At 46.7% G+C, this 27462-nt stretch overlaps 1 protein-coding gene across 3 annotated transcripts in view; it reads right to left on the reverse strand.

Moving 5' to 3' along the window:
• Nucleotides 1-27462, reverse strand: part of LOC113956092 (vascular endothelial growth factor receptor kdr-like) — a 133989-nt gene that overhangs the window by 67287 nt on the left and 39240 nt on the right. For all 3 annotated transcript variants that reach the window (XM_027662282.1, XM_027662280.1, XM_027662279.1), the window contains exons 3-9: nt 25840-26051; nt 13891-14018; nt 8207-8366; nt 6683-6819; nt 5050-5209; nt 4145-4262; nt 2249-2424 (exon numbers count right to left, since the gene is read on the reverse strand). In XM_027662282.1, coding sequence (XP_027518083.1) covers nt 2249-2424; nt 4145-4262; nt 5050-5209; nt 6683-6819; nt 8207-8366; nt 13891-14018; nt 25840-26051 — 1091 coding nt within the window. The remainder of the gene's footprint in view (nt 1-2248; nt 2425-4144; nt 4263-5049; nt 5210-6682; nt 6820-8206; nt 8367-13890; nt 14019-25839; nt 26052-27462) is intronic.

The following is a 27462-nucleotide window of genomic DNA, read 5'->3' on the forward strand; positions in this document are numbered from 1 at the left end:
TCTATCCAGGTGTCACACCAGGATATCAGTCATGATGACTGGAGATAAAATGTCAGGTTATTTGCAGAGAGTTAAGGGGAAAATTCCAATCTGCCTTCACTTGGGAGCTTCAGAGTGGGTTTGAAAATAGAGCAGAGGATGCTTTTTCCAGATCTGGAAAAGCAGTCCCTTTTCTCTGGTGGAAAGCACAAGAAGTGGGCAGTTTGCTGCTCTCGGATAAGCTCCAAGACAAAAATTTGCCCTTTTTGGTCTCTGCCCACATGAATCACAGCAAAATGAGCCTCTCCTTGGTCTCAGGGCTTCACACATGTCAGGGTGGGGTTGCAGGGAAGAGCCTGGTAAAGGCAGGAAAGATTCCCTGGGCGATCTGTGTCAGCCCAGCCTGCAGCCAAGGCAAACACCCCCTTTGTGTGCAGCCTGCAGCTTCCAACCCACCACATTCCTGGGCACGTGTTTGCCTTGCTTGCTCTCATTTCTGCCATGACTTTCTGTCACCAGGAAAGAGGCACTTGCTGTGCATTTTTCCTGTGCTTCTCCATGTGACAATTGCTCCTGCAGGAGCTGGACTTTACAAGCTCTTGAGAAGCGGTGGGTTTGCAATTAAATAATTATTGCTGATGGAAGTCTTTGCTGGGCTGAGCCCTTGGGAAGGCTGAGGATGAGCACCAGGCATGTGAGGGGTGGGATGCCACCATCCTGGACATACAATAGAGATGAAAGGCTTGTGCTGCAGTGAAGAGCATGGGATGGTTTAATCCTGAAATAGCATCTTGCTCATAGAAACAAGGGCTGTTTGTTTTTCATCTGCCTATTTGGGGAACGGCTGCTCTTCCAGTAAACTATCTCCTCTGCACGCAAACACACCAATATTTACCTTGACAAGATAGTTTATTATCATTCTTAATTTTCTCTTCCTCTGAACGTTTCCGTTCTCTTCACAAGAGGCAAAATCATTGTATGGAAAAACAATCTCAAGTGAACAAATTACTCAGCTCAACACATTCCTCCTCCTCAGCTGAGCTGCAGTACCTGACCATAAGCATGTTCTTAGCTTATCACACATTAGTTTATGTCAGGCTTAAGCTTTTTTAATCTACCATATTTTTTTTTGCATTTTTAATAGGCCAGATGTGCCTAAGTGACAAATCCTCCATATTTTAGGCATTATTCCTTTCTGAAAGGTGAAACGAGAAGAACACAACTGCTGGAAGTTATGTGGTGCAACAATACATGAGTATATAAAAAAATGGACAATTGAGAATATTTTTAGGTGTAAAAAGGGTAAGGAGATAAGAATTCACCACAGAAAAGAAAGCAAACCTGTCTCAATAACTTTATCCACCTCACTGCCTGAGTGAACCTCAGGAAATACCAAGGGAAGCAGAGTTTTGCTGAGCTCCTACTTGTCCTCATGATTCAATCTCTGTTGCCAAATTCAGTGGATTAAAAGAGGCAGTGGATGTGCAAAGAGCCAATGTGGCTCTGTCTTCCATTTTCCCAGCAAGAGAGGTTAATAAAAGGGATTCCAATATCTATTTTCCCTCTATGGCAAATAAACCTGCTTCAGTACACACCACAGTTTACTGCACAGTTTTCTCCACATTCCCCTGAAAACCAACCTGTCTCTCAAGTGCTCCCAGCAGATAAAAGACAGAACAGAAAATACAGACTTGGAAAGTGTATCTAGAGCAGGATGATAGACAGACATAAAAGCCAGGGCAGCTTATCGAGTTCCTTCTCTCAGCCCCACTGAGACTCTTCCCGTCCCAACAGATGTTCTCGAGTGCTTTGCCCAAGCTAGTTCTTAATCCCAAGGGATAAAATTTCCATCACTTCTCTTGGGAAACTGCTCCTGTAGTTCTAAGACCTCACTACTCGATATCCTCCCAAACTCCTATTAAAATGTAAGTCCTGTGAGGTTTGTTCACTTCCAAGCCCTTTCTGCTTTCCTCTGTGGAGCCACGCACGGTGCTGCAGCTGGTGTGGGTGCCATATCTTGGTGGAAAGGTGCTTTAGATGACCTAGTTTCAGACTAACTCCTCTCCATTGGGCTGCTTTGATGGAACTCGTGGTGAAAGGAGGGGTTCAGTGGTTCCTGAGTGAGGTGGTGATCTGTGCATGGTGCTGTGTCAGCTCTTATCAGCTAAACCCTGGGAAACATCACCCATTCCTGCTGGCTGGGGAAGTGGGATCACCCAAACTATGATTAATACCCCAGGAGAAGCCATTATAAACATCAAGTCCTTACCTGTCACCACCAGCTGCATGGTGAGGTTCTTATAGAGGCCGTATTTGGGGTTGCTCAGGACGATGGTGTAGTTCCCAGCATGTTTGGGTCTCACATCCCGTATTCCCAGCCTGTACTTCAGTGGATCTGGCTCGTAGCAGGTGTGGTTGTCCTTGATCAGTTTGCCATCCTTGTACCTGTTTTGGAAGTCCCATCAAGGCTCATCATGAAGGCTTTCCCTCAGAAATGCTGTCACCCACCTTAGGGTGGGTAAAGAGTCATCCTTGGGAACCAGTAAGGGAAATACAGGTCTATAATCCCTGCTTCAATTTGATATACTTCCACACTAGAACTGAGCAGCATCTCATCTGGTTTCCAACAAACAGGAAAAAGATGTTTTAATGGATCTGAATGAGCAGTGCCTCTCACATGCTCAACTACAGCCAGAAATGTACCTATAAATGCCCCAAATCATGCTGTGTGGGCAATACCAAGTGCGGGAAATCATGGGTTAGCAAAATGTATGTCCTCAGCTTTATAAGAAGAGATTAACTGAGCAAAATTTTCTTTCAAAATGTGCATATTACCCTTTGAGGTTTCTGAAAAGTTAAAGTCTGTGACCTGGAGAAAGACAGTCAATAGCAAGGTCAGTGAGGAATTCCCAGCCCGAAATGTTCACTAGGAGTAGGAGAGCAGGGTCTGTATGAGTAGGTTCCTCTTCACTGCTAACCCAACATGCAGATTTGGGTTATGGTCAGACTTTGCCACACACAGAGCTTTAGGCTTGGTGGAAGGAGAAGCTGGGACACACGTCCTACTGCCTGAGAATGCTGGAAACTTCCTTTACAGTCGTTAAAACAACTATCCTGAGAGACCTCCAACGTCAACAGCTGCAGCTTGGAGGGAAGACAGCTCTGGTGGTCTCAGGCAGCCCCCAAACAGCTCCATGCTGAGCCTGAACAAAGCCTTGGCAGAGAGAAGGGCTCAGTCCCCACCTCAACTCCCAACATCCCCAGATAACAGCAGCAATTAAAACCACCTCCTGGCAACACTCATTTCACTGATTTGACTAACGCTAGAGAATTTAGGGTTATTGCACTGCTAATAAAATGCAGTAAGGCCAGCCTTGAGCAATCCCTTTTGTGCCTGCCAGGCACTGAGCTGGCTAAGGACAGGTGCTCTGGGCAATGCCTCCTTCTCTGCCAGGATAGGCAAACCCCTGCCAGATATCCCATGGGATTTCATGCAGTTAAAGATGTATAAGGCATTGCATGGGGTTGTTAAAGACCCCTGGCACAATGAAGCCTGGAAAAGCAGCAAGAGAGAAGACAAGTGGTGAAAGGGCAAGGAGAGACATGAATGTCTCCTAGAGCTGCTGCTGTATTGCCCCTCCTGTTTAGCAGATCCATTGCAGTCCTACTGGAGCCCTTAGTTTGGTCTGGAGCATTCACTGTATTGTTTACAAGGATCTGGTGGTAGAGGATTGGAGGAAACTACTTAAAAGTTATGAAAAGAAACAATTTGTCATGTTGAGAATGTGTCCTTTCTATTATCCCCTTGCAGACTGAGCACTACTGATGGGAGTCAACAGGCAACCCTTCCCCAGGAGCTTTCTACTTGAATCTCCCAAACACTTCTGTGTCCAGGGTAAGCAAAACCCTCATTTTTCCTTTAGGGACCTTTCCTGAATGACTAGGAGGAAAACCAGCATGGGCATGAGGTATGGCTTGCCCAGCTCCACAGAACTAGGGCAGCTCAGAGCAGAGTCACATCTCAGCTGAAGTGTGAGCCCCCAGCTCTGGGCATTCCCAGCTCCCAGCTCTTATCTCTGTGATAAGGAACAGCGACAGTCTATTCCAGACAGGAGCCCTAAAGAAGGTCCTGTATCCCAGATTTTGCTCAGATGAGGGAACTCACCAGGAGACAATGGGCCGAGGGAAGGCGTCCACCTTTGCAACCAGTTTCAGTGACTTGTGTCCCGAGGTGATCTCGTAGTAAGGCCCTTTCTTATGTGAAACAGTGATGTAGGGTTTGTCTGGGAAGAGAAATGAGCAGGAAGACAAGGAATAGCAGATCTGCCATGGGACAGTGCTCACACCTGTGAATTGTGCTGTGACTACCTGGGATTGTTTCCAGTACAGGTCTGCAGAGCTCAGCCAACCAAATGGAATGTCAGGCTGCTCCTGAACAGCACAGCCACAGCCAGGAAGGGCCATTTCCACACGAGGGACTTGATATGGAAAGCAGGGAATATACACCTGCATTGCCCTGGATTGGGGTGTGAAACTGCCTGGGGTATCTCTTGTCCACGTGGATGAACACGCTGGATTTACAAGGGCCTCAGCACCACACGTGACTTTTTCAAAACAGTTCAGCTCCCAGTTAATCCATGTCCTCAGACATCACAGAATCCCAGAATGGTTTGGGTTGGAAGGGACCTTAAAGCCCATCTCATTCCACCCCCCACTATGGGCAGGGACACCTCCCACTAGCCCAGGTTGCTCCAAGCCCTGTCCATCCTGGCCTTGGACACTTCCAGGGATGGGGCAGCCACAGCTTCTCTGGGCAACCTGTGCCAGGGCCTCCCCACCCTCACAGGGAGCGGTTTCTTCCCAATATCCCATCTAAATGTACTCTCTTGAATTTGTTTGAAGACACAGTGCTGGGTGCTGACTCTCATCAAGGTTAGAGTTTACAGATGATTGATGGTTGGTTTAACTAGTTGGCTTTCTTCCTAATGCCATTTCTAGAGCAACAGATTTCCTACCTTTCAGCTTAACAATCTTGGTCCCTGGGTGCCCTGGCTTGGCTGCAGCACTTACCATAAACTGTAACTGTGACATTGGCCTCCAGCCTGGTAGCATTGAATGTCCTGCAGATGTACAGCCCTCCATCCTCCATGGTGACATTTTCAATTGTCAGGCTGCTGCCAACTTTGTACACCACATCACTCTGGTCCATTGCTCTCCTAGGATGGGGGTGCTGCAAGTCAGAAAAAAAGAGGGTCAAAAAGCAGCATAAAGTGGATTGTTTTGTTCAGCCTTTCAAAGTCTGCCAGAAAAGCAGTGATTCATATAAAAATTATCATATCTTCCCATCACTGAAATAAATTATATAAAAGACAAATTAGCAGGAAGAGCTTTTGTGTGAGGTTTCATTATCGAGTCTAATAAGAGAGAGAAACAGAGTGGAATTGTGGTGCTTCTCTACCGAAATCTGGGCAAACAGGTAGATAAGGGGATGTATCAAAACTCAGCCCTTCTTCAGGACCAAATCCCAGAGATCTTGGGGCAAAACAACTGTAGGGTCAGATCTGTGCTCTGGGGTTTTCGGTTTGGTTTTTTTAAAATTTATTTTGGTCACAGTCAGTATTTTTCTGTATTAAAAGCCTCCTACTTTCTAAAAGAAATATATTATGACAGAAATATAATATATTATGACAGCCAAATGCCAATGCAAATTCCTGTAGCATTTTAGAAAGCATTATTGCTTCTGGTAGGATATTTTAACCCAGAAATTTGGCCAAGAAATTTTACATTTGTAATGTTAGAAATATAAGGAGGGTTCATAGGAAAACAACTCTCTTCCACCATATGGGGTTCAAGAAACAAAATTCAGTCACACTAATGCTTGCACTTCGATCAGTTCTGTGTTATGTTTTCTGTAGTTTCTTCACTGAAACAAACCCAGACATTCTTTCTTTAAGTAAGCGAAATAAGTCAAAATTAATCAAGTTTTTGGAGTCACATTTTACACCTTCCCAAGAGGCCTGGATCCTTCTTTGAAATGTGTATTTTGCTGAACTAAAAAAAAAAAACAAACACTGATTTTAATTCTGAGCACCAAACAGAACCATGAGTAGAATCTCAGATACATGAACTGATTTGGAAAATACCCCTTCTTCCCTCTGTTTTTCCCTTGGGAGAACTGAGAGGGTTTGGCACCTCAAATGCTTAGTCTCTTACATGCTTCCACTTCATATTTGGTGCTTTTGTATTGCCTTCCCCAGCTCAAGAACATACACTCAGAATTTAGATTCCATTCTTTGGTGGCAATTTCAGCAGGTACAATTGTCTTTTTTTTGCTTTTTCCTACTTCATAAATCCCAAAATGGATGAACAACGTGCAACCTTCATGGCTGCCTGTGAGACTTGTCCCTGTGAGACACACAGGGCAGAAGAAATGAGAGTTTTTCTTCCCAATAAGAAGCAAACACTCCTGGTTCTTCTTGCCAGGGTATTTTTAGCCTGAGATTTGCAGTTTAATCTGCAGGTTCAAGAAGATCAGATAAGTTTCAGATTCATCCAGACTAAAAATACAATCAATTGTAGGCTTACAAATGGTTGGATATGTTTCAGAAGGCGGCCTAGAAAGGTTTTCCTCAGCCCTGTAGACAGGTCTTTGTTTTGGGGAGGGGGAGATGCATGACAGCAGAATCAGTTTGCATCAACTCACCCTCCCACGGGGACACGTCCAGATGAACTCAATGCGCCCATTGATGAAGGTTTCTGCTTTGCATTCCAGATGGAGAGTCTCTCCAACCAGCAGTTTTTTGGGAGTTGCTTTCAGAGCCAGGTTCTGTATTCTGCCCTCTGGAATGGAAAGGGCAAAGGTGTAACCTCACAGCACTCTTTGCATCAGTCACACGAAGGGTGGAATCCACACCATGGTCACTTCCCCAGTATCCACTCCTTCCCAAAATACCTCCCCTTATTCTGTCCTTGCTATGGAAATTGTGGGAAATGCCCACACATGGAAACATTGGGTCAGTTGTGTAAATGCCTGACCAGCAGCTAATCCCATGGACAGAGTCATTAAGGCATGACTTCTGCCTTTGCCATGTTTGGCTCCAACCTTCACTCCCCAGCTCCAGAGAAAGGCTTTTCGGAGGTGACTCATCCTTTCGAGGCCTCAACACGTGGGTATCTGTGAGAGGCTCCACTTCTGTGGAACATGAAACATGTTTCTCCTGCCCTCTCCTGACCTGCTCACTTTCCTTTTCATGAATGGGATCCCAAATCTTGATCTTACATATTTATTGATGCCTTAAACACATCAGCTCTGGACTAAATTTCATCCTGTTTCTGGTCCCCCAAACCAAACACATCCCTGAGCACTGCACAGTAACACAGGATAGAGTAAGGATTGACTGGGTCCTTTTGGGCTGCAGAGGGATGATCTAAGAGGCTTTTTAGGTTTGCATTCATGATTTAGTAAAAAGTTACTCCAGCAAGGAAAAGAAGAGATAGAGATTTTACAGGACTATTATTTGGCTGCTGTACAAATTTACAGGCTTGTTGTTTAAAGCTGAGTGCTAATTGTGTAGAAGGATGCCATGATCTAATGGGAATGAAGTCACAACAAATATAAGATATATGAGGAAAGAATGAACATACACTGAAAGCAAAAGAAAAACAATTCTAGTTGGCTTCATACAAAAGTCCAGCACTCAAAAATTTAATGTTCAGTTGCTCCAAATTCATATTTTCTTTATGAGCTGAAGCTCAACTATAAATACAAGGGAAATGGTGTAGTAAATCAGCAAGAGAAAATATACAAAAAAGCAAAGGTTTGAATTAACAGTTTAGTGAGATTTTTATATCATGATTGTGCGTGTTTAATGACCAGAAGCAAAAATAAAGTTGCTTTTGGTTTATCCTAAACCAGCAGTTGTTTGAATATACATACAGCTCAATCCAAGCAAACAAAGCCTTGGTAGGGTTTGAATAAAACACTCTTGTTTTGTACCACCTCAACACTTGGTAATTTTTCAAAACCAGGAGTGGATCAAGTCCAAGCTCTATTGAATAGGAAAAAAGGGGAAGAATGAGTTTTCTTTTAGCATTCCAGCTTGGACTTGCTACAGATCATACCAGTTGGATATATCGAATGTAATTGAGGCTCCCCAAGAAATAATCCCGGGGGCTCACAGTGACACAGAGCCATGGCGGCTGTGCCTGGTGGGTGGGGGTCACTCACCCAGTCTCTGGGCCAGGTAGTAGGAGTTGAACACAGTTCCATTGATGTTGGCAGAGCATGTGAGCACTCCAGAGTACACAAAGGCGTGAGAGGGGATGATAAACCCTCTCCTCGGGTCCCACACCATCCTCTTGAAGTTGATCTCTGCAGAAGAAGGATACTGCAAGAGAACAGACAAGGAGGCTTGTGAGACCTTCCCTTTCCCCTCCAACCATTGAGGCAACCAGCCAAGGCTGTTCTGGGAGAGGCAGGGGGAGATTCGACCTCCCAGAGTGGTGGGTGGTCTCATTCCACACACTTCTTAAGCAACATCAACCTAAGCAAACAGAAAAGCCCTCCCTGAGGTGGCACTGTCTTTGAAATCCAAAACTCAGACATCATAATAGGGTTTTTCAGAAGCCTCAGTCCTCTCAGATCTTGGGCAGGATGCTGTGCTACCCACTGCAGGTCCCATTTCTCTCATGTCCTTACGGGAAATAATTATGTCCATCTTATATTAATTTTGTAGGGTAATATTTTTGCAAGTGGTTAAGAATAAGATTTGCTTCTCCCAGTTCCACACATCTTCCGGGGATCTCACAGTACTTTATAAATATGTGTGAAGTGAGAGCCCCCTAAAATCAGAATCATTCATGTCACTGACTCACCTGACAGCAGTTATATTCAAGGTATCGTCTGTGACCAGTCATCTATACCACAGAAAGGAGGAAGCACTTGCAGAGCACCCTATGGATTTCTTGGTGACTTCAAAGTAAATCATAGGATGGCAGAAATAAGGGGACTTAGTAACAGACATTTTTTGTCCTAAATTCATAAACATTTGCAATGTTCTGAGGTTCTTGAAAAAAACACTCTTTATAAGTTCTGCTCATGAGGAAGAAGTGAGAATACAAAAGGCAAATTAGGATGAACCCTCTTCCATATGCCCTTGGACACACCAGTATTGAGTAGCTTGGCTTTTGCTGGTAGGAATAATTAGTTTATTGCTACTATTAACACACAGGGAAACCCTGTATTTGCCAGAGAAAATGTAATTAACTTTAAAATAATTCTGAAAATCTTGGATTGTAATGTAGAAAAGAAACATGTGAAATTAAGTGCAGACAAATAGCTCAGGAGTGTGTTTTTGCAGGAGGGTGAATGGAAGCCCAGGTAGGTCTGACTTTCCCATCAGGACAAGGGAAGGCCCTTTAGGGCTGGGGATGCTCTGTAGGAGTGTTGAGATCACTTCTGCTCCCAAAAATGAAGGGTTTTGGGGAAATCTCAGTGTACCTACACACGATGACTAACTTTATTTGCAGTGCTTCTCCCTCCTCCTCCTCCTCCTCCCATTCCGACTGCTCAAAGGTGAGGCAACTTGATGTTTTTCTTTTCTCAAAGACCTTGTTTTATCTTGTGGAGCTCACCAAGGGAAGAGCTGCACCAGGGCCTGCAAGCAGGAATTTCCCCAGTGATGGAACAGTTTTGCTCCTATTCCTGTTGTTCAGCAGCGTGCAATTTCTGTTTGTCTCCCAGCAGCCGGAACCCTTGTTTGGCACTGCAGCTTACAGACGATTCAGTCTAAATAATTCTCCTGTTCCACAGAACGTGCAGCTTCAGGTTCTGGAAGCTGAGGCTCAGAACTCTCCTCTGAATACACAAGGGATGAGGTTGGCATTGGTTTGGGTCACTTGTTGTTACATTTCCAGCCCAGACCAAAAACAAAGGGATTCTGGCTGAGGGGCAGGGACTGGGGATGTTGTGTGGGAAGGAGGCACAGCAAGACAGTTGTTGTCTTTTGGAGCAACAGTTCTTCTGACAGCAGTAGGAAACAAGGATTTTGTGTAAATGCTTTTGAAATAATCAAGCTGTGGAGTCTCTGTTTAGAAGCATTAGGAAAAATAAGACAAATTACTGAAGGATATCTGAGACCTGAGGGTTATTCATGCTTTAACACTCATGAAGGTCAGAGCTCTAAGTGGCAAATGCACACTGAACCAGATAGTGACTAAACAGATCTGACAAGACTGAAAATGCTTTTTTTTGCCCAGAATTAAAATCATGTTAAGCAAAATTAAAATCTGAAATGTGTGTCTTAGCATGAGTTCATTAATAACAAAGATGATATATAGAGTTAGCTGGGATCTACTTAGTATTAGCAAGAGGTACCTTTCTCCGTGCATATTTAAAGGCCTGTAGTGGTTTGAACCTTGTTTTCCCCCAGAGGCTGAAAAGTGGTAACCCCCAGGGGTGGAAACCCCTGGAAGTTTTGAAGTTCTGCCCAATGAGCGCTCCTGCAGAAATGAAAACATATCACAAGCACCGGAAGAGAAGGGTTGTAGTTTGTTGTTGGTAGAAGAGTAGCCATGTTGTAGGAGCTTCGAGGAAAGGGGCCCGGAGCCCCTTGGGGCCTCTGGGGCCCCCCAGCCCCAGTTGGGGGCTACAGAGACTTGGAACAGTGTTAGACTGGGCTAAGTGTCTGTAGTTGAGCTGGGAGATGTTTTCTCCAAACTGGGCAGCGGCCGGAGAAAAGCAGCTGAGCTGGCACTGACTGGAGAAGCGGTGGCAGAGAGCCAGAAGAGATAAGACGGAGCAACAGAGACATGCAGCACCGCAGAGAAGACTCCTGGAAGGAGAGTTGAGGAGAAGAGAGCCCGCAGCAGAGCTTCGGAGTTCTGGGGGTAGGAACTGTACCAAACCCCTAAAACTCCTTTGAGACCTCCTAGAAAGGAGGAAGATGATGGACTCTTACTTGAAAGAGCCTTGAAGTGCAGCATGCACTGCAGAGAGGAGCTGAGAAGCTCAAAGGCGTCCTGAAGCTGGACCGGGACGGAGAAGGAATGCGGGGGGGTTGACCTTGGCCCCCCTCGCTGCTGCTGCTAAGCTAGCAGCCTTGAGACAGAGCACGGAGCTCTGCAAAGGGGAATTTGAATCCCCTGAGGAAGGGACTTTCACGAAGATGCCCCTGCATTTCGTGATATACCTGTGGTGACGCGAGTCTGGTCCCTGCTGGCAGCCCACAGGTGAGGCCTTCGCTTGGACCGAAGGAGAGCCGAGGGGCTTGGAGACCCCCTTGTGTGTATTGAACAGAGATCCAGCTACAACAATCCAGTTACTGCTGCATGCATGAGATGAGAAGACCTGCTGCCTTAGAAGAAGCTGCTGCCCTGAGAGACTGGAAGGGATCTGTCCTTCTTTCCCTCCTGGACTTTTATTTGGAGGGGAGAGGAGATCTGATCCATTGTAAATACTATATGTCATGGTAGAGATAGTTGTGATTTTGTGTATAATGTGTTATAGTATTTATTTGTACAGTCATTGTAATATATTCCCTTTCCCCCATTCTGAGTCTGGTCGTGTTTTGTCTGGAAAAACCCATCTCACATTAGGTTGAGATGTGGGAGGGGGGATGGAGCTGGGGAATTGGATTTTGGGGCTATCTCAAACCATGACAAGGCCAGAGAGTGCAATGATTTTAAAGTATAATGGTAACATAAGGAACTTAATTTACGGTGGAAAAAAGTACATTTTCTACAAGAATAATAAAATGTGATAAAGCTGAACTTCATGGTTTGGCAGCTCTGCTCCCTGATTGCAAGGGGAGGGGGAAAGAAAAAATAACCCCACTCAGGATGCCCTTTTCAACACTACACACATATTAAATGTCCTCATAAAACATCTGAAAATATATATTTAAACAATCAAACAAAAAGCGTCGATGCTGCTCGAAGGAAGTCACAGTGGCTTCCCTGTCTTTGAAGTGCGTTGTCTACTGGAGATTAAATTTGGAAGTAGAGGATGTTCTAAATTTGTCTGATCGCCTTGTTCACCTCTCCCCCCTCCTCACCTCCGCCCCTCTCCCGCCCCGCTTCCTCCCCTCACGGGAAGCCGCCACCTTGGCTCCACGGGCGCTGCGGAATTCCCAGACAGGGCAAAAACAGCGGGGACTTTCCGTCGCTGGATCCCGGGGCTGGCAGCGCTTCCCGACGAGCGGGGCGTCCGCAGCTGCCGGGCCCGGAGCGCTCTTGAGGGAGCAGGGCTCAGCATGGGATCACCGGGTTTGCTGGGCTGGAAGGGACCCACGAGGATGATCGAGTCCTGTCCCTGATCTCCCCAGAGCAGAGCTCAGTCCCTGCCCCTCCTCTGCCCCTGCCCAGGCACTTGGAAGTGCAGTGAGGTCTCCCCTCAGTCTCCTCTGCTCCAGCTGAACATACCAAGTGCCCTCAGTGTCCTCACACGACTTCAGATCAAGGCCCTGCACCGTCTTCATTGCCCTCCGTTGGACGCTCCCTAATAACTTAAAATCTTTCTTATATTGTGGTGCCCAAAACTGCATCTATGTCCGTGCCCTGCCCTCCAGCTGCTCTGCCTTGAAGGGGGAAAATCTTTTGGAGACTATTTTCTGTGCAACTCAAAAGAGAGATTTCAGTGGAGATTTCATTCCAGCAGCAAGATGAAGGGCTTCAGTTTGTGTTTGAAATTACCAGGGAGAATTTAGCTGGCAAGCAAGGAGAGCAGGACTGCCCATAAATAAGGGAATAAATGAGGCCACGCTGAGTCTCACGTGACTGAGAGTACTCTCCAGCCATGAATTTGTTTGAAGCAGGCTGGAATAAGATGGGGATGTTTCATTTTTGTAGCCAGGGAGTGAAGGTGATAACACTTATCCAGGCTAAAGTGATAAGCTATAACTGGAGAAGAGCCTTATTTCCCCCTTTTAACCTGTGCTGACAGAATTTAGAAATGGAGATCTGCTGCAGCAGTAAGGCCTGTGCTGTCTCTCTGCACGTCTGCTGGAAACCTGCCATGGGGCTCAGCAGGAGCCTCTGGGATTCCATGTGCTGTCTCCCAGGAAAAGGAGACATCTGAGGCATCCAGCTGCTAAGAGGAGCAGAGGTGCTCAGACCTGTCTCCCAGCACAGCATGAGCCTCTCTGTGTGTGCTCTGCTCTCACACCATGTCCAGAAGGTTGGAGATGGGACAGGGGATGAGCTCTTGTTCCCATCAGGAGCGTTCAGCCTGGAATGGGAATGGAAAGGCACATAACTTAGGAGGAAAAATGCAGGACTGGAGCCAGGAGGCCTATGTTCTGTTCCTCACTCCATGTCAGGCTTCTCTGGAGAGAAGCTCTAAAGTCCTTCAGACGAGTGACTAGACCTCCATCAATTCAGGAAGCCCCAGACCTTAAATTTCCATTTTTATTTTCCAGAACAGCCTTGGCCTCCACAGACAGTTCTGTAACCTTGACATTCAGGTGTAACTGCTGCCAAAGGGGTGGATGCTGCAGCCACTTATTCCCAAGGCTGAGACTTGGTTTAAATTGATGAAATGACACAAAAATGGGCAACTGTTCTGAGGAAGTTCAAGGTATAAAAGAGAGAAGGTTTCACAAGAGAGCGAATAACCAGGTGTTATACAAAGAATTCCGAAGAAAAATAACGCTTTGTCACCTACCTTTGCCAATTTATGGAGGAACACCAAGCCACAAGATCAGAAATATATGTGATAAACTCAGCCTAATCCCCCAAACACCTTTGTACCCAGTGTAATAGTAACACTGCAAGACCAGGACCGTGCTTCTGGATTTTCAGTGTCTTTGCTGGTTTTTTTCTGAAACTTACCCAGCTTCATACATCCTAATTTGTGTTTTTACCCACTGTGTTGGCAGCCCAGACCTCTGAATTGAGCTTCTCTGAAGGACTCACCTGGATAAGCCTGGGTCTGATGTCTGGCGAGGTGACACGGCAGGGGACAACTACTGTTTTCTTGTCATCCAAAAGGTAGATGATTTCGGGATGCTCCGGGTGAATCTCCACAAATGGATTCCTGTAGTCTGCAGGGAAAAGAACACTGATGTGCAAAACTGCTCATTTACTGCTCAGTTGCTGGGAGGGCACTGCAATCTGAGCAGTTAAACTGCCCAAAGGGCTCACTGGGGCGTGTGACGGGACACCCACACACGTCCTGCCTGTTTGTAAATGCCAGTGTCACATCGGGTTTAGAGCCAAGGACCAATGGCTTGGGATCTAGCCCCATGTCCATCCAAAAATTGCCCAGAATGGCACAGATTTCTGTGCAAATACATGAAAAACTCCATGGACTACCAAATCAAGATGCCAGTGCTACTTCTGGGTGTTGGGAGCCCTCTTGTCAGTCATCCAGGGGTATCAATGTGTGTTTCCTGACTGATGATAATAGTCTTTGCTTGAGAAATGTCATGGAAATGGGTAAGTGCTGTCACTTGGAATTAACATTCAAAGGATCGGCTCAGTGCAGAGCTGGAGCTCCTTTGCTCCACAATCCCAACCAGTTTCATTCACAAAGCCTGACAGCAGAGACTGACACAGGAGAGTGGGACTGTTGCCCTTTGTGGTTTTGAGAGCCTAATTTTAGCTCTGAGAACTGGCGGTAGGATTCTTAGGAGACAAAATATACCATGGGATTCATCATGATGAGGGCAAATGTTGGTTGAAGCTTCGCGTGTGTCAGAGCCCACGCATGCGGTGAAGACCATGTTTTATAAAAAGGTCTTGGGGCACTGTGCAAGTAGCAGAGATGTGGGATTAGTGTGGGCAGCTGTGACAAGGGGCTGATCAGGAGCACTGAACATGAGGCAGTAAAAGAGCAGGTAAAGAGCAGAAATCTGGATGATTTCCCCGCTTTCTAAACCTGTCTTTTCATGCCAGCATTTATTCCCAGCCATTGGTTTATTGTGACTGGGTTGCTCCATAAAAAGACATGCTTTGGAGTAAGGGCATTGCAAGAAACAATAGGTGAGAGATATTATTGGAATTAAAAAATTAGACCTGTAATGTCCCCACATTTAGGAAGTTCAGATACCTATCTGAACTTGGCAGGAGCTGGTTCTAATCAAGCAGGAGCTTGATTAGAGCAGGAGCTGGTTCTAATCAGCAGGAGCTGGTTCTAATCAAGCCTGGGGCTGAGAAACCAGATCTCCAGACCACAACTCTGTGGGTTGGTCCAATCCCTAAAATTAATATGAAATATTTATACTCAGTCTAGTGTCTCGTTCACTTTCCCAAACAGGTCTCTTAAATTCTTCTGTTGAGTCACATTATGAGAATGTGTTCAGTTCCTCTGCAGTCCTGCTCTCCAGCTGAACCACACTTGGACGTATCAAGTGTGACAATGCTTTGATGGCCAATTTTAAAGCTTGTGCATATGGTGAAAGGACTTTCTACTTAAAGGAAGGCCCTGGACTATTAATAGAAGATCCTTGGATTATTTGTGATAGGAAAAAGCAGAGAAAGTAGATTTTGATGTATTTGCAGCAAACACTAGGAGTGCAAAAAAGTGTCAGGGGAAATGCAGTCACAATTATTTCTAGTCCTGTGGAGAAAAAGAGAGAACAACGAATGTGCCAGTGTGGACAAGGGTATAGCCAAGAGGAAAGTTGCTGGAAAAAAAGGAGCTTCTTGATCCCAAAGTGTTCACAGTTCTGGGTCAAATTTTGACTGAAAAGATGGGAACACTGAATATAAAAATATTTGTGCTGATATTTTTAGAGGGAATTTCAGAATAGCACTGTTTGTTTCAAAAGTAACATAAAAAAAAAGGCAGGTAAGCACATGTTAAATAATCCTAAAGTGTTGGAAAGTATTGAACTGTGCAATGATTGATATACCTTAGTCAAAACAGAATAAAATTTCTCAAAAAAAGGCAGTTTCTGGTTATAAAGGTTGGGTGGGGAAAGGGAGGAATGGCTTGAGCTGTAATTGTTAATTGCTGGTGGATGTCAGATCTCATGGGCTTTATTTTCACTGTGTTTTGAAAAAAAAAAAAAGTTTTTTATATTTTCTGGGTCCTTCTCTTTCCTAAATAAGTGAGGTGTCCTAGAGCCCTGTGCAGGCTGTGATTTGTGTTATATCAGGGCTTTATCCAGTTTGTAGCCTGAGCCTAAAGAGGGTTCTCTGTCTACCAAAGGGCTGCAATACTGGGGCTCTTAAACATGGTGGGATACCTGGGCTGGGATACCTGAGGTGGGATACCTGGGCTCGGATAGCTGGGGTGGGATGTGTGCAGGGACGAGTGGAGGAGCTCCTGCTGCTGTGGCAGCTGCACAACTACAGGCTTGACATCAGAGCTTAAACAGGAGGGTTTAGGGCTGCACTTGGGCCATCAGTGGAGAATGAGCCTGGAGTGAAAGGGACAGGCAGCTTCAGGGGAAGGTCAAGCACCTGGGTATGTCCATGAGGTCAGGGAGGCTTTATTTTCCTCCCTAATTGTAAAACTCTGTGCAAAAGGAAAAAACAATGTCACAGAATCCCAGAATGGTTTGGGTTGGAAGGGACCTTAAAAACTATCCAGTGCCACCCCCTGCCATGGGCAGGGACACCTTCCACTAGCCCAGGTTGCTCCGAGCCCCGTCCAGCCTGGCCTTGGACACTTCCAGGGATGGGGCAGCCACAGTTTCTCAAGTATCTCAGTCATCAAGCACTAAAAGCCGCAGCAAACAGAGAACAGGCAAACGTGGTGTGTCCTGCTGCTGCTCGTGCTCCAGCTGCTCCAAAACGCCTCCTGAGCAGGACCAGGCATACTGGGAAGGAGAGGCTCTGAGCAAGAGCCTTTCCCAGCAGCTGGACCGTTCATTAACAGATAAGCAAATGTGAAGTGGGCTCAGCATTGGAGCTTAACAAAATGACAAAGAATAAATTCTGAACTAATCAAGTGCCAGCTGATACCTTTGTTATGGTTTGTGCAGACAAAAACCAGATCCTTCATGAAACTCCTAAGTAGTTCAGACTGACCATGGCGTGGAAAAATGATCTGCTGGAACACTGGGAGTGTCACTGCCACCTTTACAAACATGTCCACCACCTTCAGTTCATCAGCAATCAGTTAACTCCTTGTAAAAAAGTCTCTCAGAGACAGAACTTCTTGAAACTAAAGGGAGAGGGTCACTTTTCTTTAAAAATGATAACCTCAGCCTCAAGGAAGATGTAATTCCAGGTGGTGTAAATCAACTGCACTCAACTGGTGCAATTTGGAGAGCTGTGGCATGGGAGATGCAGGTGTTGTCACCAGCACTGAACTCCAAGGGAAAAATTCCCAGCAAAGAAACACTTCATGAAAATAGAGCATTTCCCTGTAGCTTGGCACATCTGTTCCTCCTGAGCTGGGAAGGTGATATATCCTAGGAATCTTACCCCTAAAGAAACACCCATCAATTCCCATAGGATAACTAAAAAGAATGATTTACTGTGGGCTGCAGAGCTCATTATATGTGGAGAACGACAAGAGATTAAGCCCATTAGGGACTTATCAGCTGCAGCCCCAGCTCAGAGGCAAGGGAAAGGCTCCTTCCCTTCAGTGTCAGACTAGCTGTCGAGCTCCCCAGGTCAGTGGAAGTTTGCAGGAAGCTGCAGCCAGGCCAGGGTGTTACTGTTTACCCAGCACAGCTCGGGAGGGAACACAAACAGCAAAGCCAAGGAAGCCGTGGCAGGGGGATGGAGGAGGTAAGGGACCTGCTGTCCAGCCCTGGGGACAGCCAGGCAGGGAAATCAAACGCCGCTCACAAAAGCAACTCAAAGGTCAAGTGCCTACAGAACATTGTTTTCCTTCAGGCAGTGAAGCCCTTTATGTTTAGATTCTTGTTCTGTCCAGGAGGAGATTAATTACTGCTCAGGATGAGCTTTGGGAGGGCCCCTTTTAGCTCAGCAGTGTAACAGCAGTTCCTGGGAATGCTCAGCTCTCCCCTCAAGTCTCCACAGGGAGAGCAGGGACACAGATGCAGGACTCCCTTGTCTCATGGTGACATGTGCTCTGTGTTCAGAGTTACCTGCAGTACAGGTGCCTGACTGCCAGGAGGGAGGGAGACTGTAATTCTATCACGGAATGATTAAGGTTGAAAAAGTCTTCCAAGACCATTGTGTCCGACCTGTGACTGATCCCCATCTTGTCACCCAGCCCAGAGCACAGAAGGGCCACATCCAGCCCTTCTGTCCTGCACTATTTTTCTGTGCATGCACAACACCTCTGATACAGCAAAGAGTGCTCCTGGTTAGTGCAGCTAGACAGAGCTTCCCACCAGAGATTGGCCTACTGTGCAGATCTTCAGCACAAACACCTGTGGGCAACATCATCTCCACTTACGCTGGAAAACTGGAGGCTTTTGAATGCGTGGCAGCCCAGGGAGAGGCACGTCCAGTACTGACTCAGTTTCCATTTGCTACTTCTGTCAGGTCAGACATAAATTCTGCTGAGAATTACTGGACTTTTTTTTCCAGCACATCCCAAACCACTAGGCATTCAACAGACTGGCATTTCTTATTTTAAAAAAGTTAATGTCTAAACTTGACACAGTTCCTTAAGATAAAGGCAAAGCTCTGTGTTGGTGTTGTGGTGCAGTCTTGAAAAAAAGAGGAAGAGCAGCAGCATCAATTCTGCTGTCCCAGAAGTCAAAAGCAGGCTGGAGGATGGACAGGCCCAGCTCTGTTCTGTCGAGCTCACTTGCCATTTGAACCCCACTGTCAGAGAGACCACAGCCCTGTCCTGCCACCTGGTGAAGCTGAGGGACCTAAAACCCCTCAGCATGGCACTCAATTGTAGATTCAGTCTCTCCTATACCTCTTTACTTTCCAGCACTCTGTCACCTGCCTGTGCCTGAAACATCCTCCTGAGACACACACACACAGGATTTTGTACAGGATTTTGGGTGGTTTTCGTTTCTGCTCGTGTTTCCTGCACGGTGACAGCAATTTGTCTCATGATATTTGTCTCACACCTAAAGCAGTGGAGCTGATATTGCCTCTCCCTTCAGGTGCTGTCTGTCAGCCCACAGAGATGACAAGCACTAAATGGCCTTTGAGGACAGTCATTCACGGCTCTTCATGTCCATGTAATTCCTGAACATTCTCATTTTGCTTCTCACTTTTTTCCAGCTAAAGATAATTCTCTTGCCCTCACTCTTTATTCCCTTTGTTCAGCCATACCTAAACTGGGAAGCCTGGGCAGAGTTTTGCAGGTTCTTTAAGTTCACGTTTTGACATAATCCCCATGAAGTCTGTCTTCATCAAGGTCAAAAACACCAAGAGGAGGTTTTATAACCTGTTCTTTACAGTAATGGGAGCATTAGCAGTGAAGTGACACTTCAGTCAGAGCATTTTGGAAAGCTTCACAGGGAAGTTGCCTGGTCTGCTGTATTTCCCTTGGTAACCCATCAAAGCGTCCTCTAGGTACAGGATTAACTCCTATAAAGGAACTTGTTTTGAAACTGGATCTTTGAAAATGAAAGACCTTTCAGTTTAGCAATGAAAAGAATTGGTGGTGGAATGTTTAGATTAAACAGAAAGCAGAATATTTTCTCTTTAGGCAAAACAAAAGTGAATGCAAAACCCCCAGAAGCCATTCTGAGTCAACATGAAGCATTCTGTTTTGGTCAAATGAAATGCATTCTTCCCCTGGAGATTACTGTAAGAAACACAGGAATATTTGTAGAGAAAAAAAAATTACTTTCAAAAGTGTTACTTGAAAACTGTAGAAGCAAAATGCTTCTCACTGCCAAACAAATAAAGGCAAAATGGAAAGATTTATGTATAAAAAAGAACAACACAAAAAAGAATTCTCCATGCTTTGACTGGAATTATGTCTCAGGCAGCAGGAGAATTTATAAACTCTGACTCCTCACACCAGATTTTAGGCAGGCTTTGAGTTTGTAGAAAATATTCCCTAGCTTTACCTGAAGTCCCTTTAAGAACAGGTCTTAGTTGAGTCCCATTAAGAGCAGGTCTCCCACATTAGCTGCTGCTGCCAGACCTTGGGGAAGGCTCAACAACTCCTGAGTGAATAAGGAATGGGAAGGAAGAAGTGAGGGAAGTGTGTGTGATTTTGGCTGTTGGGATTTCATTTAGAAATTCTCCATCAGTGAGGAGGGGATTGGTACATTTTCCTACTGGGCTGTCGAGAGCTGTCACTGACAGTGCCAAGAACATCTGCTGCTCACTCAACATCGGATCTTACAAGGCTGCTGCACTTAAGAGACCCCTTAGGATACAGTTTGAAGATACTGAATGTCTTGATTCAGAATTAAAAGCATCTTGCTTTTCCCTTGGATCCAGACCTTAGTCCTTGAGGAACAACAGAGAGGGTCCTGCACAGTGGCACAGCCTGTATTCCCATGTGGTGTGGCCCTGACACTGTTAACTGGGATGTGGTGCCAAGTGCTTCTACCACTCCGTGTGAGACACCAGTTTATCTGCTGGGCGCCCCCTGAGCAGACAGAGCAGCCTTTGCCTATCTCAGCTTGCTCAGTGTCTGGCAGCAAGTGTAGCTGTCTTGGTGTCTCCAGCGTGGAAGAAAGAAGAAATGCAGCTCCAACCCTGTTCCCCCTGGGATATCTTGGGGAAAGCACACCAAGGCCCAGGCCAGGCTGTCAGCCTGGTCCTGCATTTCTGCTTCTCACATATGCATTATCTCTGTGAACTCTCAAGAGAATTAAGGAGGCAGAAATCAGTTTCAAAGACTATCAGAACCAAAATATGATCTCATGTGAGGGGTGTTTCCATGCACTTCCATCCTCTTTAGATTTCTCTTGGTGGGGAGGGCATGGAGACGATGGGGCTTCACATCTCTGGGCTGTGCCGGTCAATACAGAAGAGTCTGTGGCTGATGTGACACTCTGCCCTGATGCAGCACTTGTACCAGCTCTCCTCACTCTTTCCAGTAGCAAGGGAGAGCTCCTGCCCTTCCCCGGGGGATGCCTTGCTTCTGGAGCTGACCAGCAGGACAAGCTGCTGGGATGCACCCTCTTTTTCCTTCAGAATGGCCTTAACAGGACTTGTGTTCCTATACAGAGTCTGTCTTGCTTCAGATTTGATTTGCAGTCCTTGTGCTCTGGACTCCTGGCAGGATTGCACTGTGGCTCGGGCTGGCAGTGCTGATGCCTTCGTGGTGTCCACATGAGCTTCAACAGGAGCTAGCACTCAAATTCTCTGCAGGGGTATCTTCGGGGTGCACTGTGCTCCTGTGAATATCAGGGCTGAAAACTAAATGTCTGGAAGCAAATTGCTCCCTCAGTCCTGCTGTGTTCCTGACTCACAGTAGCACTGAGGTGGTGAAACACCAGCAGCTGATGGCTTCTGGGTGGGGAGACACTTTTAAAATGCTCCCCAGTTTCTGCGTTCAGAGAGTGAGGCACTGGCACCAACAGGAGCTGGGGAATCTCCCCCGCTGTGCTCGGACCCCTGTGGGAGCCAGCACTGGTGTACTGGGCTGACGCACAGCTTTTTGTGCCAACTATAGTCAGAGGAGGTGGGACTTGTGTTTCTGAAGTACTTATTTGAGAACCAGCCCTATTACAGGCAGAATTATTTCAAGAAAGAGAATAACAGCCCTGCTTTAGACTAGAGGGTGTGTGTTGCTGGCCCCATGTCTGCAATGAGGAGGTGCCTCCTTTAGTCCTACAGCTCTAGCAAAGCAGTGCGTTTGGGATATGGGCAGCAATCACAGCTTGGAAACCTGGGTGAACTTTTCCAGGCACTATTTGGCAAGATATGACCAGCTCCAGTCACCTCAGCAGTAAAGTCAGATGAGTTGCTGGTGGAGGGAATCAGAACCAAATGGACTCGTGCTCCTTCCCCTGATGCCCTGCTGGAGTGGTACAAAGGGTGCAGCAAAGCCCTGACTGTGACACGGAGCTCGGGGCTGGAACTCAGAGCTGAGGCAGCGTGTGGGCTGAGGCAGGAGCTCTTCCAGCTGACAGCCCCAGGACTTGCACTGTGAGACAGTTCTTTGCTGACAGTAACAGTATTTCAAATAGCTGAGAGCTGCAAATCCTGACTCCTGTCTAGACTGGGGCCTGAGATAGCCCTTTGGGAGAGTGGAATGAATCTTTGCTTGATTTATCTTTTCTTCCTCCTTCTCTAAGCCATGTTAAATTGTATATGTGCCCTACTGTCCTGGTTTCAGCTGAGAATGGTATCTGTCTGTATATATATTAAAAGACAGGAAAGGCAATGGGCTGTTGGAAAATGTGGGGCCAAGCATGATGTAAATGATATGGAATAAGTGGTGGATGCTGTCCTGGTTTTATCTGGGATAGAGTTAGTTTTCTTCTTAGTAGCTGGTGCAGTGCAGTGCTATGGATTTAGTGTGAGAATAAAGCTGATAACACACTGATGGAACCATTGTCTGTGTTTTCACAGAGCCTGCCCTTTCCTTTGGCACAGGGATCCCAAAGGCTGGAATAAAGGAGTGTGTTCCTCACGGGGAAGTGTCCGTTGGGTTGGGAAGGGTGATTGCAGAAGGCAGATGGAAGCAGATCACACGTCTGGGTGGCTGTGGCAGCATTTGCCGTGGAGATGCCGAGCACCTGAGACACCCTGACGTGGGCTCCTGCCACCCACGTGGCACGTGGGACACCCTGACGTGGCTCCTCCATGGGCACCAAAGGCTTGTCCTCACTGCCCTGTGAGAGCTGGGTCAGCAGGGACAGCGTGTCTGTGCACTGAGGGGCGGCTTCCCCCACCCACCCCGTGCTCTGAGAGCTGTCTGGCTGCTCTGCCTGCCCAGGGCTGGACCAGACACTGCCTTTCCCTGCAGAGATTATCCCTTGGAGCTGCATTGAACTTAAAGCAGTTAAAAACACCCAACTATTTCTGTTGCAGCCCTGAGCTACTCTGCATTTTCAGAAAGGAGATCGGCAACAGGAGAAGGGGGTTGTCTTCCTTTTTAATTACGATCCTTGGGACTTGCAGCTGCAGCAGGAAGCAGAAAAGGCCTCAGGAACAATTGTTCAGCATTAAGATCCTGAGTTGTGCTTCGCGGCTGAGTGTCAGGGTGCAGCTGAGGCTTGGCAGCTGCCCCTGCTGCCTCTGGGTCCCTCCTGATCCCAGTGATGTGCAGGGTCAGCGCTCCACGGCACCAGCAGGAGAGCTGCCGAGTGCCAGAGCCCGACAGAGCTGAGGAACTGCACCAGGGAGGCTGGAAAAACAGCAGCAAGCACAGGAAATAATAGCCAATAAGCAGGGCTTCCGATACGATCATGTTCTCATTTTAGTGTCAAGCGGCAGACCAGGAATGAAGGGAAAAAATACCATTCCCCTGCCTTTTTTGGCAATAATGGCTTGTAACCTCAGAGGACTCTCCAGCCTTCAGGGTCTGGCTCTACATTTTCTCACTCCACCTGGCTCAGCCTCGCAAACACCCTGCTGAGCACTTGCTCTCTACTCGAAATGTCCAGAGAGATGTGCCCTGGACCTCACCCTCATCTGGCACTCACAGAGGACACTTGGAGACAACTGATGGGTTTCTCAGTGATGCCCAGGCAGCAATTTCCTCAAAGAGTTGTGTTAAAATGTTGGAGAAAACCATAGGTATGTTCTGAACGCCTTGTTTAACTCCACAGCCCCTAGAGCCCTCACTACTGAGCAGTTTTCTTGTCCCCTGCTGGCTTCCAACAAATATACACAGGGACTGAATGGGAGGAAGAGCATGCCCTGAGCACACCACCCATGCTGAGGTATAAATAGCTCCATTTCATGGGGCCAAGCAGCTTCCTCAGCCTGGTAGGACAGATCCCAGCAGGCACTTGCAGCTTCCAGACTGAGCTGCTGTGGCAGAGCTGTGCCTTGGGGTGGGTGAGCAGGACAGGGATCAGGGTGATCCAGAGGGATCCCTGCTGCCTTGCCTCTCTCAACTCCTCACCTAAGGAGTGCACAGTTCAAGCTGGACCATTTTCCACCCACTTTCTCTCAATAACTTTTAAAGCACATGAGTCTGAGTAAGAGCTTTAGAGCAGGGAGGATGCACAACACAATTAAATTGCACCCGAGAGAGGACAGTCCGGGAGGGAGATTTAGAGAAACAGCCACACAGTGCTGTTTGTCAGGGGGACCTTGGCACAGCAGTCTCAGGCAAGCAGGAGGACATCCTGCCATATTTTTAGATTTTTTTAGATTAGCTATGTTCCAAAGCACTTCACCAGCAAGCATTTAATAACTGGAGATGTTTTCTTCAGGAAAATGCTCAGGCAGTCCCAGAAGATCCATCACATTTCCTGCACGTGCTCCTGTACAGAGTAACCGAGGCCTGGGTAGGCAGCCAGGGCACTGAATCAGGAGAGAATTGAGTTTTCAGTGCAGCGTTTCCTGGAGCGTGGGCACAGGGCTGGGTTAACAATGTTAGGTGTGGGGCATCTCAGAGGGTCTGATGCGAAAAGGAAACAGTTCAGCACAAGAACCAGGATGAATAAAGCAACCAGGGCTCAGAGCACCAACAAAAAAACAGAAAGAAGAAATAGAAAGGGAGAGAAAAAATTACTTCAGGCACTAACAAGTAACTCCAAGAAGCTACTTTCCAGTTAGAGGAAAACTTGCTGGGAAAGCAGGATAAGGGTAGAAAGGGACTATTTTCAACAGACGTGAAGAGACAGGAAAATGTCACCCACATGAATCAAGCAGGTGTGTTCGTTCACCTGGTGGTGCAGAAGCTGAATTTAGCAGTGTGGGCACATCACAGTCCTCTGGGGATGGAAGTCACTCCTCATGTTGGTTTGACCATCATTACACTGTCAAAGCTGCCCAGCAAATACTTGTGTTTTCTGTAAGTGTGGGTTTGCTGGGCTATTCAAATACCATCAGACAAACTCATGGTCTCTTGAGCATTTGTTTTAGGAAGCATATTCAAAGAACCACAATTTAGCATTTACTAGAAAAATTAAATGAATTCATTCCCATGAGTATTTGTGGGGAATACAAACGCTAAGTGGGGAACCAAAGGCTAAGACTAGTCAGCACCAGAGGAGTTCATGTCAGCCCCTATTCAACATACTAAAAGTCAGCTCCTTTATCTGAGGATTCACGATCTCATCTTGGAAGATCCAAGATAATTCAGTGTTTAGTAATGCATTTGTCAAGTAGACTGGAAAAAAAAATCAGCATTTTGGGACAATATTCTAACAAAAATTCACATTATTGAGCTGGTTGTTCAGTAGGCTGCAGTCCCTTAGTCACAGAGGACCATGTTCCTCCTCTGAAGTTTCTGCTTCCATTTATTATTGGATCTCAGTGATTCTGACACATGGGGGAGAGGCACTCAAAGGGGACAAAAATGAGCAGTGGGCCATTTTTTACAATAGAGTATGTATAATGCAGTCATCCAGCTTTGCTGAGTTTGTCTCCAGATGTGAAGGACAAAGCAGTATACAAATGTGTGGGATGGGAGGAATTACAAAGAATGTTTTCAGGGAGTTTCGTGCCTGGGGAGGAAGGGAAAGAGACAGGACTTGGACATTCAGGATGAGTCTTAGGAAGAGCACTGTGACAGCCAAACCCTTTAGGATTAAAGAATTTAGTCTAAAAAGGAAAGAGGTTTAAAGAAGTCAGTGTATCGGTTACTTGGAACACAAAACTAGATGGAAAAATCTTGCTTTCAAGTCCTGGAATTGAGCAGGACAGGTAATCTCTGGTTCTCACATTTGTGACTCTGAGAACACAACTGGCCCAAAAATCCAGATATATCCATCCTCTTCGGAATTCCAGAGCTGGTGCTTGCTCAGTGCTTGTGCCAATGGGGAGGTGGGATCTGGGAGAGCATCTCCCTTGGGTGGCTGGTTCTGCCTGGCACAGGCCCCACAATTGAACACAGCTGGAGGTACCAAACCCCCGTAATTCAAAAAGCAAAAATGCAGTTCCTACCTTGGACAAAGACATAGATCCTGGCCGTGAGGTCCTCCCGGGCCGGGTGGCTGTCGTGGGCGCAGGTGAGGTACCCGGTGTCGTTGGCCACCAGCCTTCTGATGACGAGAGAGGAGCAGCTCTGCCCGGTGCCATTGCGGCAGCTGCTCCTGTGCACCCGTGGGCTGTCCTGGTGCTCCCCTCTCAGCACCCAGCTCACAGACGGGGCTCCCCTGGCAACACAATGCACCGAAAGTCAACAGGACTTCAAGCAAAATTTGGCCTTCCTGCCGGCCAACTGTTCCCAGCGTTCCTATTCTGCTCATTTCCAAATGCATGGTAAAGGTTGCTGGCTGTTTGCTTTTCCACCCATAATGGATTGAGGTGGGTCCCCACACACTCTTCCCTGGAGCAGGGGAGATTCCTGAAATAGTGGGAACTGCAGCAAGTCAGCTCCTGGAGAAAAATTTAACTTTTCTTCTAACAAACTGCCTGAACGCAAGTTTGTTTTTATAACACTATATTTTAGCCACTTCAAACATTAGAAAGCATCAGATAAAATTATATGTTTCTTCCAAGCTGAGGACTTTGCATATTTTAACAGCTAAATTAATGTATATTTTGTTACTCTAAGGCTGCATGGAGAGAGAAGAACATTTATGTAAGTTCACATCACCTTTCTTGCTTAATCAGCAGTGGCTCAGTCTTGATTTCTGTGAAGGGCCTGACACTAATCAGATCAGAGATCTTGGAATACCTGTTTTTCCAGTTCACCTTTTCAGCAGCCAAGAACACCAAGCCAGCAGGGCAGAGGTTGTACCATTCCACCCACCTCACCCCTCTGCTATTGGATCCACGAGCACAGCCCGTGGCAAATGCAATTCCATGGAGTTCACAACACAAAGCCAGGCCCACATGTCACCTCCTGCAGGACTCAGAGTTCTAGGCTGATTTAAGTCAGCTCAATCACAGGTACTGGCTGTGCTGGTCCTGTTGGGCTGGAAGCATCAGGCCATGCCATGGCAGTGGGAGCTCTTGGAACTCTCTTTGGCTTGGGCTGCACTTTGAGGGTTCTTGTGATGCTACACAGGCCTATGAGATGAAGATTATATTTTAGCAGACTGGTCTTTAGTGCTTAGAAAACTGGTGGGTTAGAAGGTAATCACCCGTTGACTTTTCTGGGGAAGACGTTTGTATGACAGAGGGGGAGTTCTATCTGTGTTTGCAGAGAGAAGCCACTCTTCCAGAGGGCAGGGGATTGACTCAACCCTTCTCCTCAGTGAATTCCCACTGGCATTTGCTGATCAAGGAGTAAGAACCTCTGGATTTCCCCAGCTGAGTGTTGCCAGGGAGAAATCCGGTCTAGACACATTGACTCAGGATCGAGATGTTAAGAAATATCTGACAAGCAGGTTGTGTGAAATTTCCAGTTAGCCAAGAAGTCCAACTCCTCTTTCTGCTCCAGTGGCCCTGTAGTGGTACACGAGGTGCAGTGTGGGAGTGTGTTTGCCAGCAGAGTTAGCGACACTTAAACAAACATCCTCTTGGCCCTCATTTCTGCCCATCCTTTTGACGCCTTCCTGGAGGTGAGGAGACATGGGGCTGAACTCTTGAGGTTATTCCCAGCACTTTGCTGAAGGAGAG

This window comes from Corapipo altera, unplaced genomic scaffold, assembly GCF_003945725.1.
Source record: "Corapipo altera isolate COAL_440 unplaced genomic scaffold, ASM394572v1 326, whole genome shotgun sequence".
Lineage (NCBI taxonomy): Eukaryota > Metazoa > Chordata > Aves > Passeriformes > Pipridae > Corapipo > Corapipo altera.